Here is a 14,496-nt window from a genome sequence, read left to right as displayed (position 1 = left end):
CAACAAACTCATCTTTCCCTAAAACCTGGGCAAGGGACCAGGACAATGTCCCCAGAAAAGGCCACAGAGTCCCAAGAGACAGCCCCTTGGCCAGATCACAGCCAGGAAATCTCTGCTGCCCAATCCTGGTCCAGCTGTTCTGCCCTGCCCACCCCCCACCCCAGCCCTGAGGCCAGAAGCAGGGAGGGAAGGCCCTGGCTGGTTCACTTCCTCTCACATTGTCTTCCAGACAATGGGCAAAGTTCCACTGAGTCAGACCAGGGACTCACCACTTCAGAGACCCAAATTAGGACAAAGGGAGAAGGGGAGCAGGCAGTGGGGAAGGAAGCTGTCAGCAGGCCCAGATGACCAGAGAAACCCCCTGCCGACCAGAGAAAGTGGGGGAGGAGGGAAGCCAGGCAAAGATGTCCTGGGTCCAGACAGTCCCCACCACTCTGCCCTGGACACTGGCCCCAAGAGGCAGACAGAGGAAGGGCTCAGGTTACCTCATGCTTGTCAGCAAGTGCCTGTTCCACGCCCAAGGCAACTGCACAGCGGGCGGGGGCGGGAAGACATCACGGCACACGGGCTACTCACATGCCCTCTCCAGTGGGGACGAGACACTTAGCTGGGCAGTTCTGTAGGCACCCTGCCCAGTAAGACCCTGGAGGAGGGAGGTCTGGACCAGGTACAAATCACACCTGCCTGGGCTCGGGGGAGATCCCCAGGACTGACCTCACAGGGAGGCCTGCGCGGCTGCCCGCCCCATCTCACTCCTCATCCACGCACCTTGCTCATCCAAGACTTGCGTTTGCACATGGCCTTTCTTCTCTTCACAGCCTCCCACAGCCGCCGCTGGCCTGCGGGGAAGGAAGGGGTTTCAGATGTTGTTAAGGTAGCTCATATCCCCCAGAGAAGCTGCCCAGCTGCATCCTTCCTTGGTCCCCCTGGGGTGCATCCACCACTAGGTACTGCCCAGCACAGTGACACCAGGAAACAGACCATTCCAACCAACCAGGGGCCACAGTTAACCAGACGCATTCCACATCTAGGCAGTGGTTCTGGAACAAGAGGGAGGCGTTTAACCACCAAAATTGAACAACAGTGGTCTTTTTCCAGCATTCAAGAAAAAAAAAAATAATGGTAATGGGTAGAATTTGCCCACTTTTGAGTTTTTTCTCCCATTTTATTATGTTCCTGGCATCAGATACCAACTATCTAAGCCAAAACTAGCCTATGTCAATGTCTTCTTTAGCATGTTATTACTTATTTAGCTATTTTAAGCTGAATGTACTAATAAGTTTCTAATGCAAGGAATAAATACCATTGCTTCTAGATGTTATAGTCAGTACTTTTAGGATAAATACATAGGAAAAAAATGAGTTCAACTGACATGGCAGATCGTGGTTCATGGGAAAGAGACAGAATGAGTTCACTGTACAGCAGATCTTTGTGAGAAAGAGACAGATTAAGAAAAAATGGACCAAAATTAACCATCTGAGGGTTTCTTATCTTCTCCTAGTCACACAGATCTCTGGACCCCGGCCCCTCTGGGGTTCAGAATGGTGAGCAGGGCAGACTCAAGTCCACATTCACAGTGGAGAAGGAGCTGAAGGAATGCATCCCCAAATGTCTGAACAAGCCAGAAAGGGTGTATGTTTAATCCTAAGTCTCCAGAGCTCTAAGACTGCCTTGTCCTCCAGCTCCAGGTCACCGTTCCCTCTGCCAACTGCTCTCCTGCGCTCACGGTGCGCGGCATCTACCGATGGCCCTCCAGCCCACCATGGGGGCTCCAGGACAGGCCACGGGCGTCCTCGGCTCTGCCACCCCAAGCCAGGAGGAGGGCTCTTCCACGCACTTGGCCATCCTGAGGGCAGAGAGGTGAACGGTCAGTGGGGAAGCAAGCGGCAAGGCCAATGTCCCCACCTACCGGGCCGGCCCATGCCGATCTTCTCCAGGTCCTCATTCTTGACATACTCGAAGTGGGACAGGCGGGTGACGTTGAGGTCATCACGGAGCCGCAGGAAGTACTGCTGCAGCTGCACCTCGGACAGCAGCTCCAGCAGCCAGCCCGTGCCCTCCTCCGGCTGCATGCTGCTGCTCCCCAGCCTCTGCGGGGGGAGGGGTAGGGACGGCTCAGGGACCTAGGGTGTGGGCGGGGGGGGGGGGAAACCCCCTCCCCGAGGGCCCTGGGCTCACCCACCTCCTGCTAAGCTGCTTCAACGAAGGGCCCAAATCGCCTGCCCGCTCCCCCAAACTGTACAGAACGCCATGCAAGCCCTGTGCGCTCTTCCCACTGGCCACAAGGACTGAGCTGCGACAGCCGGAATACAGCCCAAGCCCTGGCGTCGGGGTCTTAAGTCCCAACTGCATCTGCGGCTGAGTGACCAGAGAGCCACCACTGTTCTCAGAGGCACAAACCCTATGAGAACAACGAAAACTACTGATTGTGTCTCCAGGAAAACAGATACATTCTTACAAGGTTTTCATTAAAAAACTGGGGAGGAGTAGCAGGCTGGCTCAGTCAGTAGAACATGTGACTCACTCAGGGCTGTGAGTTCAAGCCCTGCACTGAGCATAAAGATTACTTAAAAATAAAAATTTTCTAGGGTCACCTGGGTGGCTCAGTTGGTTAAGTGGGCACTCTTGATCTCAGCTCAAGTCTTGATCTCACAGTCATGGGTTTGAGCCCCGCACTGGACTCCATGCTCGGTGTAAAGCCTAATTAATATACATATATACATGTACTTTAGTTGGTGGGGTACAGGGTCCCTTGAGACCCACCCATAGGGTCCCCAGACCTGATGGACCCCAGAGAAAGCACTGTGGACTAGATGAGCTCTGAGTTCCACCAAATGCCTGACATCAGCAGAGCCTCCCCTCCCAATCCGAAGACCATCCCACAGGAGACCACTTGAGTGCCCGAAAGGACCACACAAGCGAAAGATAAAAAGGGAGCAGAGGCTGGGGTGGCCTTTTATTTATTTATTTTTTTAAGATTTTATTTATTTATTTGACTGAGAGAGACAGCACAGACATACAAGCAGGGGGAGCGGCAGGCAGAGGGAGAAGCAGGCGCAGCTTTGAGCAGAGAGCCCAATGTGGAACTTGATGCCAGGACTGTGAGATCATGACCCGAGCCGACGGCAGACACTTAACTAAACCAACCAGGTGCCCCTGGGGTGGACTTTTAGATGCCGGATCAAAGAGGCAGCCCTGCTTAGCTCCACTGACCGCTGTCACTACAGACTACTGTCCAGCGTCATTAAAGCTTCCAATTTTTTCAAGGAATACTGGAAATCTGAATCTAGATGTGAAATATCGCCACTAAAATTCTTTTTGAAAAGGTAATATATGCACATGGTAAAATATTCAAAAGGCACACAGGAGCCATGAATTCTCATCCCCCTGCACTCCTGCACAGTCACATAGCCCCCCACCCCCAAAGCCAGTTGCCATAAATGACTTCTCCGTATCCTTCCAGAATGTTTCTCCCAACATTCACCCATCAGCCACACCATTCTCTTCCTTGTTTTCACTTAATATTACATCTTTCTCCTAACTTTTTAACTATGTCAGCCAATTCAACCCTGAAACACAGACACACACGCGTGCACACGCATATGTATTCTGTGCTGGCCAAGCAAAATACAAGTGTAGGCTATAATCAGCCAATAGGCCACCAGGGAGCAACCTGTGACGTACACTCTCTGCGGCTTAGAGAAGGAGGACACAGGGGCCCCCCTGAAATGAAATAACCTGACGGACTGAACCCAAACCCATCCTTGTCCAAGTAAGATACCACAGAGCTGAGGGCTGACCCGCATTCAGTTCCCCACCAAAGAAGAACCATGAGAGGGAAAAGGCCAGCGACCACTCAACCGCTCTCCAACAAGTCAGAGGTGGCCTTGGGCCCCAGCTCTCACCACCAGGCGCTCTCAGAAAAGCAGACACTGACAGCTCAGGCCCGCCACGCATCTCTTGCCCCCACAACTCCCCATGGCACTGCCAGCCCAGTGCCAGGACTTCAGACCCCCAGGCAGTTCAGGGCAGTACAAAGAGTGACCCATGGGATAGAGAGGCCCTCAGTTCAAACCTGCGCCCCCCCGCCCCCCTGCAAAGGCAGTTGAGCCACAGGGGTGTTCCAAACTTCAAGCTGTGACCCTTTACCCAGATGGTTCTCCCGAGAGCTGGACGGCCCCCTAGGGGACATTCTTGGTTGTCATCATGTTGGGGGTCCACAAGAGGCATATTGTGGGTGGTTGGGAGATAAGAACACAAGTTATCCTGTAACATACAGGGCAATCTCACTCACTGTCCCACATCCCACACAACTTAGTTCATGCAGGTGAAAAACAGGTTTATGATCATCTGAACCTAGAACTGAATCCCATCTTACATGTGAACAAAAGTTATTTTGCAGTTTCAATATACACTGAACCCTCCTCCAATGGAACTAACGCGTAAGCTGAGGGAAAACTGGCCTTTGTTTTGTTCAGAACTCACTGCAAGTTATTCGCTAGTCAGAAAAATGTCACTGAAGGCAACCTGCCTTTATGATTTCAAAACTCCCCTCTCAGTCAGCACCTGCAGGCGCGGCCTCCACACTGACTGGAGGGCTCAGCGCTGACTGCTTCTTCCTGTCAGAACGTCCCAACATATCAGAATACCTAAAACATCATCCTCATTTTTGTGTCTCCTTCAAACTACAGGTGACATCATATTGGCGGGACTATACACATGGTAAAAAGGACATATTTCTAATAATTTAATTGAAGAAGAGTAACAGTAAAAATAACTCTGACACCTGAACTCCACTTATTATACGCCAGGCATGGTTCTAAGCATCTTGCTGCATTAACTCACCTCTCCTCAACTAAACTATCTGTTACACACAAGGGAGCGTGGATATGAGAGGGCAGGAAGCTGTCGCTTTCCAGAAGAAGGCCCCAAGGGCACACTGCGAAAAATCACTGACTGTAGCTCTTGGCGGCCTAGCCAGTACTTCCACCACCACTACCCTGTCCCTGGACCAAAGGGACTGCACCCGCTGTGTGCCCCAACATGTGCCTGCCAGCAGGGCAAGCAGTCTAAAGACCCCCCTCCTCTTCTTGCCCAGGCTCCAAGTTTCACCAGGCTCCTCACTGCCACCTTCCCCTGGAGGCAGCTGTTCCTCAGAACAGCTCAAAGCCATGCCCTAGGTGGTCAGGACTGGGGGAGACACAGAGCCCTTCCCCTGAAGCTGCTCAGAAAGCCCAGCCTGGCCTGCTTCTCTTCCCTGAGACACCAGCGAACAGATCTCCCTGCTCAGCTGGACACTCCCCTCCCTCCTTCTCCAGCCCCAAGAACTGGGCTGCTCTGCGTAGGGGTGTGCGGGGAACTAGAAGAACACTGGGATCCCAGTGAGGGGAAGCAATCAGGGTCTCAGTCCTGACTCTACCGCTGGACGAGCCCCCTCCCCTCGGCTAAGTGCCCTTTCCACAGCAACTTTCTTTGTCTGCAGAGCATGGGGAGAGCACTGGCCCAGCTTCTCCCCAACCCTGCTCACACTCTCCAGTTCTGCGTGTGCCTGGCCCCCAGCACACCTGCAGTCCCACACCTATGTCTGACGCAGGGCACAGCACTCTCTTGGCGCGCACACTTCCCTCGTACATTTTTCTAACACACGCACCAACCAGGATGCAGGGGCCAACCAGGATGCAAGGGCCGAGGGGAGAGGCCCTAAGCCCAAAACCCCTATCAAGTCCTCAGCCATTCCCGTTCCTGTACTCTACCCCTCAGTGAACTGCTGGCTCTGCGGGGGGGCCTGGCCCAGTCCCCAGTCAGTCCTACTCACACCCCCAGCCCCCACTCACTGTGTACAGGCGTCGCCGTAGTCTGGCCAGGAGAGGGAAGGAGAGCTCTAGGCCAGGGAACCGACGAGCTGCTGGCATCTCCACGAAGATGGACCCCCTGACCAGGTCACTGGGGCTCTGGCCCAAGAAGTGGGGGAGCAGGGACTTTAGCTCCTGAATTCAAGGTTCTGCCCAGAATGGAAGTTGACCAGAGGTCTGTCCCAGGAGTTCCCCAAATCCCACACCAAGGGTGGGAAATGGGGCAGAAGAAGAGGGCGGGCCCCTTTTCTCTGCTGCACAGCTGTTTCCACAGCTGGCTGGTCTGGCAGGAGCAGGTTAGCTCTTCTCCGGGCTGGCTGCAGCCTGGGTGCTCTGTCCTGTTTCTCTGACTTCTCTTTAGTGCAGTGGTCACAGCTCAGCCCTACTCCCTGGCTCCCCCGCCTGACCGCCCTCCTCCCTCCTCCCTCCCTCCCCAGCTGAGCAGCTCTGACACTGGCTGAAAAAGGACCTTTCTGAATCACTGCCAAGAGGGTGGCTGGAATGGGGGGACTCTTCCTCGCAGCCACCCGCGCTGGCCCCCCCTGCCTCCCCATACACAAGGCCCCCTGTCTCTGGCTTCCACCCCAACCCCCATAGTTGCAGACAACTCCTGGGATTTTAGGGTGGGGGCTATGTGAATCAAGCAGCAATGTACAAAGAGGGGCTACAGGCTCCCAGGGACAGATACCCCTCACTCCTGGGCTTGTCTGGGGCTGTGGGGGCTAGAAGACAGCCTGAGTTGGGGGCTTGGGCCCCAGACAGTCATTTTCGGGCCCTGTAGGCAGACCCCTCAGAGACCCTCCCCCATCTCCAAGTCCCAGCCCTTGGCTGGGCGTCTCCTGGCTCAGACCCTAATGTGGCCCCGTTACCCTGGTGCCCGACGGAAATAGGAGTCCGGCAGCCTGCCAGAGTGGGGCAGTCCAGCCAACAGCAAGGGGGGGTTGTGGGGGTGAGGAATCTCCACCCCCTCCCCTGGGGTTGCCTTGCACTGCCCACAACAACCAGGGTGCCTCCTCCCCCAGACCAGCTGGCTTAGATCCAAAGCCCCCTCAAAACAAACAAATATGCCCCCCAACCCTGCTGGGATGCCCCCACCCCAAAGCAACAGGATTCCAGACTATAAGATGTTTCTTGTACAGCACACCCCCACAAAGACAACAGCCTCAGCTAAAAGGAACTGGAGATACTCCATCAAGCCCCCATAGGCCCCCCATGTTCCTACAGCTGACAAATGATCCCTCTGCCCCTCCTCAAGAGTACCAGCTGCTCTCACACCCCCCTCACTACAGCCCCCAGACACACCTGACAGCTGCAGGAAGTCCTCACAGTCTCCCTCAGCAACCCCTCCCCACCCCCCAGCAGCCATGCCCAGGGAGCCCACTTCTTGTATACTGCTCTCTTGTCCCTATCCAGCTGGCTACCGGCTCTGGGAACCCCAGCTGGCTGGTGGGGCAGGCAGCTGGCTGAGTGTTTTGGGGAGTTAGCATCTTAGGCTCTCTTTCCAGGACCTCTCTTAGGACCCAGAGCTTCCTAGCAGGGAGTTTACCTGAAAGATCAGCCATTTCCTGCCCCGACCCCATGGGGGGGGGGGGGTTGCTGGAGGGGATAGGTATGTAGGGGGTGTGGGTATTGGTGGACACTCCCAGCACTCAGTCCCTCTTACCCAGCCCCAGGTCATCACCATGAAAGCTTGTGGAGCCAGCCAGGTACAGCCTCCCCTTGGTCCAGTGAATCACCAGTCTGAGACTGGGGTCAGAACTAATGAACAAGATGAAGTCAGGCTGAGGTCACTCTGGAACTGACTTTTCCCCAAACCCTGGCAGACAATACCCGTGGCTCAGAGAAGCCTACTGCCTACTTCCCACCAGGCACCACCCTGAAGGAGCTCTGGGGACCTGACTTTAGGAAACAATTTAAGAAAAATTACTCCCTCTACTGTAAGACAGGGGCTGCTGGGTCAGAATGGCCAGATTAAAAATCCTAACTACCCCCAAAAGATTGCCCCAAATCCATCAGAACCCCACACCTAACTCTTCCCTTAGATGTCCGGTAAGAACAAGCCTCAGTAGCTTGCTTAGCAATACAGCTGGAAAAGGTTGTGAGGAAAAGCAAAGCATGGTCAGAGGTCAGAGCTCAGAGCTCAGGCAGTTCTTGGACCCCTTCTCCTAGCCCTGGAAAACACCCTCCACCTTTTCTGTCCCCCTTTGTCCTATCAGCTACCGCCCTCTGCCGACCAAGAGAGAAAGTGCATGATCTCCAAGAAGGGAAGCAGACAGGATCATCTTTTTTCTAAAGCAAACAAGGACATTTGGCTTCATATGCATATTCGGAAAGTAAGTGGGAATGTCCAGGGAACAAGGACTCAGTGCCCATAAAAGACTACACCCAAATCCTGGCATTGCTCCTGGAGGCTCCCATGGAGAGCGGAAGAAAGCCCAAAAGACAGTTTAATTGCGTCCCTGAGAACCCAGAGACACTGAGGCAGGTGGCAGCATCCGTAATCCGTAATTACCACCAATCACTGGCCCCTCACCCAACACCTACACACACGAACACCTCTTACCCAGCCCCCTCAACCCCCATGATCCCTCTGGGGGCCCAGAAGCACAGATACCCCTCACTCCTGGGAGGCTGCTGCAGAGCAGAGCTGGGCCCTCAGCTCACTGGCGGGTGATGGGGTCTACCACCGGGGTACCTGGCTAACCCCCAGGCTTCTCCCATTACCTGTGGTCCCTCTTCACCCCCAGCCAGGCGCTGATACGCAGATCTCTCCCCCATGGCACCCACACTCCGGGCACTGGGGCCAGGGAGGGGAGCAGAACCCTCCCGCAGCCCCCGCCCCTCCGGCGGCACCGGCAGCCGCAGCGTCACTGTCCTGAGGGGCCGGGCCTCCAGCATCCTCCAGAAGGGCAGGGGTTGCTAGAGCGCCTCAACCGGGGAGGCAGGTCTATCTCCCCCACCCAACCCCCCCCACACCCGCCCACAGCCTCTCATCGGCGGCTGGCTGGCCGGCCAGAGCCTGAGCCCAACCCAGATGGTCGCGGTCGCCTGCACTGCGCTACGCCCCGCCCCTCCCCCAACCCTGTCCCCAACCTCCATTCCAAGGAGCCACCGCCTCTCCGCACCACCACCCGCTGACCCCTGGAGACAGCCAGGTGCCGTGGCGTGGCCCCACCTCCGATGACCTGCAGGGCTACAGCTCCCCTCAGCTCCTGGGCCACCCCCTGGACTCCAGGACTCCACCGCCACCAATTAGCTCCTGGGGATTCAAAAAGGAGCCCCCTATTCCATAAGGAGGTCCATCCAAGAAGCTCACATAAGCTCCCACCTGACTTGACCTGAGACCCCTCCCCTCCTTCGGGCCTGATGCCTATCCCTCCACTCGCCCCCGGCTTCCACACCACCAGGCTCCAAGCATGCGCCCACCTGCTGGGCTCCCTGCTGTTCCACTCAGCATTCCACCCCCTCTGCGCCCAAGAACCTGCCCAGCGGTGGAAGCCACGCCTCCAGCACCCGGAGGGAGACCACAGGCCGGCCCAGCCCCACGCTTTTTCCCAGCCCGGCCTTGACATCTTCCTGCCTGCCCCCCTTCCCCTCCCCCAGTGGGCCTGGGAGCTCAGGGCAGGGCACTCCGCTGTGGCTGACCTCTGGCCTCAGCAGTGTGCCTCGAGTGCCCACACTCCCGGCGGGAGGAGGCGCTCCAACACGTGCCCACACAGGGCTCTGCCATCCAGCACTGGGGTGAGGCCATTGCTAGCAGAGGAAGTCCCACTGCTGAGCTCCTCCTCTCCCAACTGGCCTGAGGGCCCCACAGTACCCCACGCACCCTCTCATTCTACAGGCATCTGAAGCATCCACTGATTCCTTAGTGCCAGGTATTTAGGGCTGAGCTCAGGAAACCCTCCCCTTCCGGGGCTGGGCCGAGGAGGGGGTGATGCTGAGATACCACTCCCCTTCATACACCCCCAACAAACTCAACGTCAAGACTGAGGAGGAGACTAGGTGCGTTCCCACAAGGCTCACTCCCCTCACAAGCTCGTTCTCCACCCAGAAGCATGCTGGGGTGGGGGGATGACCCTGCCAGGCAGGGGATCTATTCAAGGCAGAAATTCCTGGGCACCTTACCACAGCTATAGCAGAAACTAGCTTTGTGGGAGGGAGGCTATAAGAACCCAAAGTCAGGAGGCTGTGCTGACCCAAAGTCAGAAGAAAAGAGGCTGAAAATGCCAGGCCCATCACTGGATGAAGAGTCTGCTCCAAATCATTCCTCCTCCCTGCTTTCTCCAACTCCCCTGCTTCCTAATGCCATCCTGCTATAAGATATCCACAGGATCCAAACCACCTCTAGGATCTGAGGAATCCACCCTACATGAAACCCCTTCACCTGCCCCCCTCTCTAAAGGCAGCTGGAGTGGCTAGGAACCAGCTTGCCTCTGGTGTCCACTTCCTTCCCCCAGCCTCTCCAGCGGCATCAGTGAAATGACAGATCCACACTGAGGAGCAGACATGACATGTAATTTCCGGCCAAGAGATTTTTTCCAAAACAATCTACCGTATTCTTGGGAATATATGCCAACCTCAACTCCAAGCCAGCCCTCTCTTACCCCCACCCTCCCTCTTCTCTAAGCCCTGGAGGGAAAACAATGTATTGGGGAAAAGGAGGGGGGCTTATAGTTCCTCTCCCAGCCAGAAAATTATCTTGCCTCCACATGCCAGCCCCACCAAGCCCAGTCAGCCTCAGCTCACCTGTTGTACACAGGCCCCAAGCTTCTGAACCAAAGCCAGGCTGGCTCCCCTTGGGACCTCATCCCAGAGGGAACTGCAGCAGGCAACCCCACACCTTCAGGTCAGGCCAGGTCTGACATCACACTGGTCTGGGGAGGAGGCTGGCCTGGGGCCAACAGAGAGAGGGGGTGATTCAGACACACACCATCGCTGTCCACACCCTCTCCATTTCCAGGACGCAGGGCCCAGCCCCTCCCAGGAGAGCTTGGCAAGCTGTGGTTCTGAGGAGAGACAAAGCTGAGGCATATTGGCTTAGTGGTGCTGAGCCCACAGGCCCCAAGTCCAGCCCTGGAGCCTCTTCACCCATCTCCTTAACTGATGTTTCCCAAAGACTTCAGAATTCACCCTTCCTTCTCTCAGTGGATGCCCTGCTTGCTCGGTGTCACTTTCTCTCCTCCTGGGGTTCCAATTACCACGTGCTCTGTCTCCATTTCTAACCTCCTGAAGCCCTAGGCCCACGTTTCCAGACAGTTCCAGGATAGTTCCACCAGGACGATGCACAGGTACCACAAATTCTATATATTCAAACTGAGCTCATGAGTACCCCCCTTAAAGCTAGCTAACACATGTTCCTATATCCTGACTGAAAATATCACAAGCCAACACTGGCCACCCAGGCTAGAAACCTCACTCCCACCTCTCCCAACCGTAACTCCCTACCTTCCCCACTGGGCAAGCCACAAAATCCAATCAATACCAATAGGATCAAGAATCAGACAGACCTGAGCTGAAGTCTTGGCTCTTGTCAGTTTCTAGTTGGGCAACTTTTGGGCAAATGACTTAACCTCTAAGACTCAATTTCCTCATCTGTATAATGGGAATAACGAGCACATCCTTCGTAGAGTGCGGATTCAATGAGATAATGAATAGCACACTTAGTACAGCACCTGGCACACAGCTGCCTATTGCTGTTAGTGCTATTGCCTATTGCTAAAGACCCTCCCCTGCTTCTATCCTGTAACTCCTCAATAAGCCAGATACAAGGTGCTTCAGGATCCACTCCTTGCCTATCTGTCACCTCCACACCTTATCATTTTCCTCAAATGTCTCCATATTCCAACGAAATCAGATACATGCCCCTTCCTGATATAAAATCCATGAGCAGAAATGAGTTGCACTTCTAAACACAATGAGACAGAAGAAAGAGAAATTAAGGAGTTAATTCCATTTACAATTGCGCCCCAAACCATAAGATACCTTGGAATAAACCTAACCAGGTTTAGGTGAAGGATCTATACTCAGAAAACTACAGAACACTCATGAAAGAAATCGAGGAAGACACAATGAACTGGAAAAACGTTCCATGCTCATGGACTGGAATAACAAAGTTGTTAAAATGTCTATGCTATCTAGAGCATCTATACATTCAGTGCAATCCCTATCAAAATACCATCAACCTTTTTCACAGAGCTAGAAAAATAATCCTAAGATTTGTATGGAGCCAGAAACAACCCTGAAGAGCCAAAGGAATGTTAAAAAAGAAAACCAAAGATGGTAGCATCACAATTTCAGACTTTCAGCTCTATTACAAAGTTGTAATAATCAAGCCAGTATGGTACTGGCACAAAAACAGACACAAAGATCAATGGAACAGAATAGAGAACTTAGAAATGGACCCAAATCTATGGCCAACTAATCTTTGACAAAACAGGAAAGAATGTCCAATGGAAAAAAGACAGTCTCTTCAGCAAATGGTGTTAGGAAAATTGGACAGCCACATGTAGAAAATGAAACTGGACTATTCCTTACACCACACACAAAAATAGACTCCAAATGGATGAAAGACCTCAATGTGAGACAGGAATCCATCAAAATCCTTGAGGAGAACGCAAGCAGTCACCTCTTCAATTTCAGCCACAGCAACTTCTTGTAGATATGTCTCTAAAGGCAAAAATGAAATACTGGGACTTATCAAGATAAAAAGCTTTTGCACAGCAAAGAAAACAGTTGACAAAACCAAAAGACAACCAATTGAATGGCAAATGGCATATCAGATAAAGGGCTAGTATCCAAAATCTATAAAGAACTTACCAAACTCAACACCCAAAGAAGAAATAATCCAATCAAGAAATAGGCAGAAGACATGAACAGACATTTCTCTAAAAAAGACATCCAAATGGCCAATAGACACCTGAAAAATTACTCAACATCACTCAGCATCAGGGAAATCAAATCAAAACCACAATGAGATACCACCTCACGCCAGTCAGAATGGCTAAGATTAACAAGGCAGAAAATGACAGATGCTGGTGAGGATATGGAGGAAGGGGAGCCCTCCTACACTGTTGTTGGGAATGCAAGCTGGTGCAGCCACTCTGGAAAGCTGTATGGAGGTTCCTCAAAAAGTTGTAAAGAGAGCTACCCTACGACCCAGCAACTGCACTACTGGGTATTTACCCCAAAGATACAAATGTAGTGATCTGAAGGGGCATGAGTACCCCAATGTTTATAGCAGCAATGTCCACAATAGCCAAACTGTGGAAAGAGCCTGGATGTCCATTGACAGATGAATGGATAAAGAAGATGTGGGGTGTGTGTGTGTGTGTGTGTGTACACCCGTACACAATGGAATACTACTCAGCCACCGAAAAATGGATTCTTGCCATTGGCAACGACATGGATGGAACTAGAGGGTATTGGGCTAGGTGAAGTAAGTCAACCCAAGAAAGACAATTTTCATATGATCTCATTGATATGTGGAATTTAAGAAACAAGGCAAAAGATCATAGGGGAAGAGAGGAAAAAATAAAACAAGATGAAATCAGAGAGGGAGACAAACCGGAAGAGACTCTTAATCATAGGAAACAAACTGAGGGTTGCTGGAGGGGATGGAGTAACTGGGTGGTGGACACTAAGGAAGGCATGTGATGTAAGGAGCACTGGGTGCTATATAAGACTGATGAATCGGGACACCTGGATGGCTCAGTTGATTAAGCAACTGCCTTCGGCTCAGGTCGTAATCCCAGAGACCTGGGATCAAGGCCAGCACTGAGCTCCTTGCTCAGAGGAGAGCCTACTTCTCCTTCTGCTTGCCACTCCCCCTGCTTGTGTGCTCTCGCTCCCTCTCTGACAAATAAATTTTTAAAAAAAAATTTTTTTTAAATAAAGGCTGTTGAATCACTGAACTCTACCGCTGAAACTAATAATACACTAGATGTTAACTGAATTTAAATTTTAAAAAAATTTTTAGGAAGATATTTGCCCTTCCCTAGACCTACTCCCTCCTTTAATTTTAATGTCTCTGAACTATTCTCTTCGTGATGGTTCTTCTCTTTGTCTACATGATGATACATTCCTCAAGACCCATGTCATCTCCTCTGTAAACTGCCATTTCCTACCCCCCCAATTTTTTTTTTTGCCATTCTTTCTGTTACTGTTAAAATGATATTTGAAAACAGGAACGGTATAAACATATAATATAGTTCACCCTTGAACAACATGGGTTTGAGTAAGGCATCTCCACTTATATGTGGATTTTTTTCCAAAAATATGGTACAGTACTGGAAATGTATTTTCTCTTCCTTATGATTTTTAGTAACATTTATTTTTCTCCAACTTACTTTGTTCTAAGAATACTGTATACAATACATATAGCATATAAAATATGTGCTGACTGCTTATGTTATTGATTAATTTTTTCAGTTAAGAGTAGGCTATCAGTAGGTAAGTTTGGGGGGAGTCAAAAGTTACGTGCAGATTTTCAATGTGCAGATTTACGTGTGAGAGGGGTCAGCAGCCCCAACCCCAAAATTGTTCAAGAGGCAACTACAGTATAGAACATGTAAAAAATAGCCAAATGAACTTGAAAATGTTTAATTATCCATCATGCTCTGATCCTTAATGGGTAACTATTTTTATA

The 14,496-nt window shown here is 52.2% G+C and overlaps 1 protein-coding gene across 11 annotated transcripts in view; it reads right to left on the bottom strand.

Annotated features, from left to right (window-relative positions):
• Positions 1 to 14,496, bottom strand: part of TNK2 (tyrosine kinase non receptor 2) — a 46,112-nt gene that overhangs the window by 16,571 nt on the left and 15,045 nt on the right. For 2 of the 11 annotated variants that reach the window (XM_045088765.1, XM_004745369.3), the window contains exon 2: positions 769 to 839. In XM_045088765.1, the coding sequence (XP_044944700.1) occupies positions 769 to 798 (30 nt within the window). In that variant the 5' untranslated portion in view covers positions 799 to 839. Of the gene's footprint in view, positions 1 to 768; positions 840 to 1,909; positions 2,091 to 5,834; positions 6,235 to 8,576; positions 8,718 to 14,496 lie in introns of those variants that run through there. The other 9 variants (XM_004745368.3, XM_045088762.1, XM_045088761.1 and 6 more) reach the window with 9 other exon arrangements.

This window comes from Mustela putorius, unplaced genomic scaffold (assembly GCF_011764305.1).
Source record: "Mustela putorius furo isolate JIRA1106 unplaced genomic scaffold, ASM1176430v1.1 tig00003834_pilon_pilon_pilon, whole genome shotgun sequence".
Lineage (NCBI taxonomy): Eukaryota > Metazoa > Chordata > Mammalia > Carnivora > Mustelidae > Mustela > Mustela putorius.
This window is presented reverse-complemented; position numbering and strand designations above follow the sequence as displayed.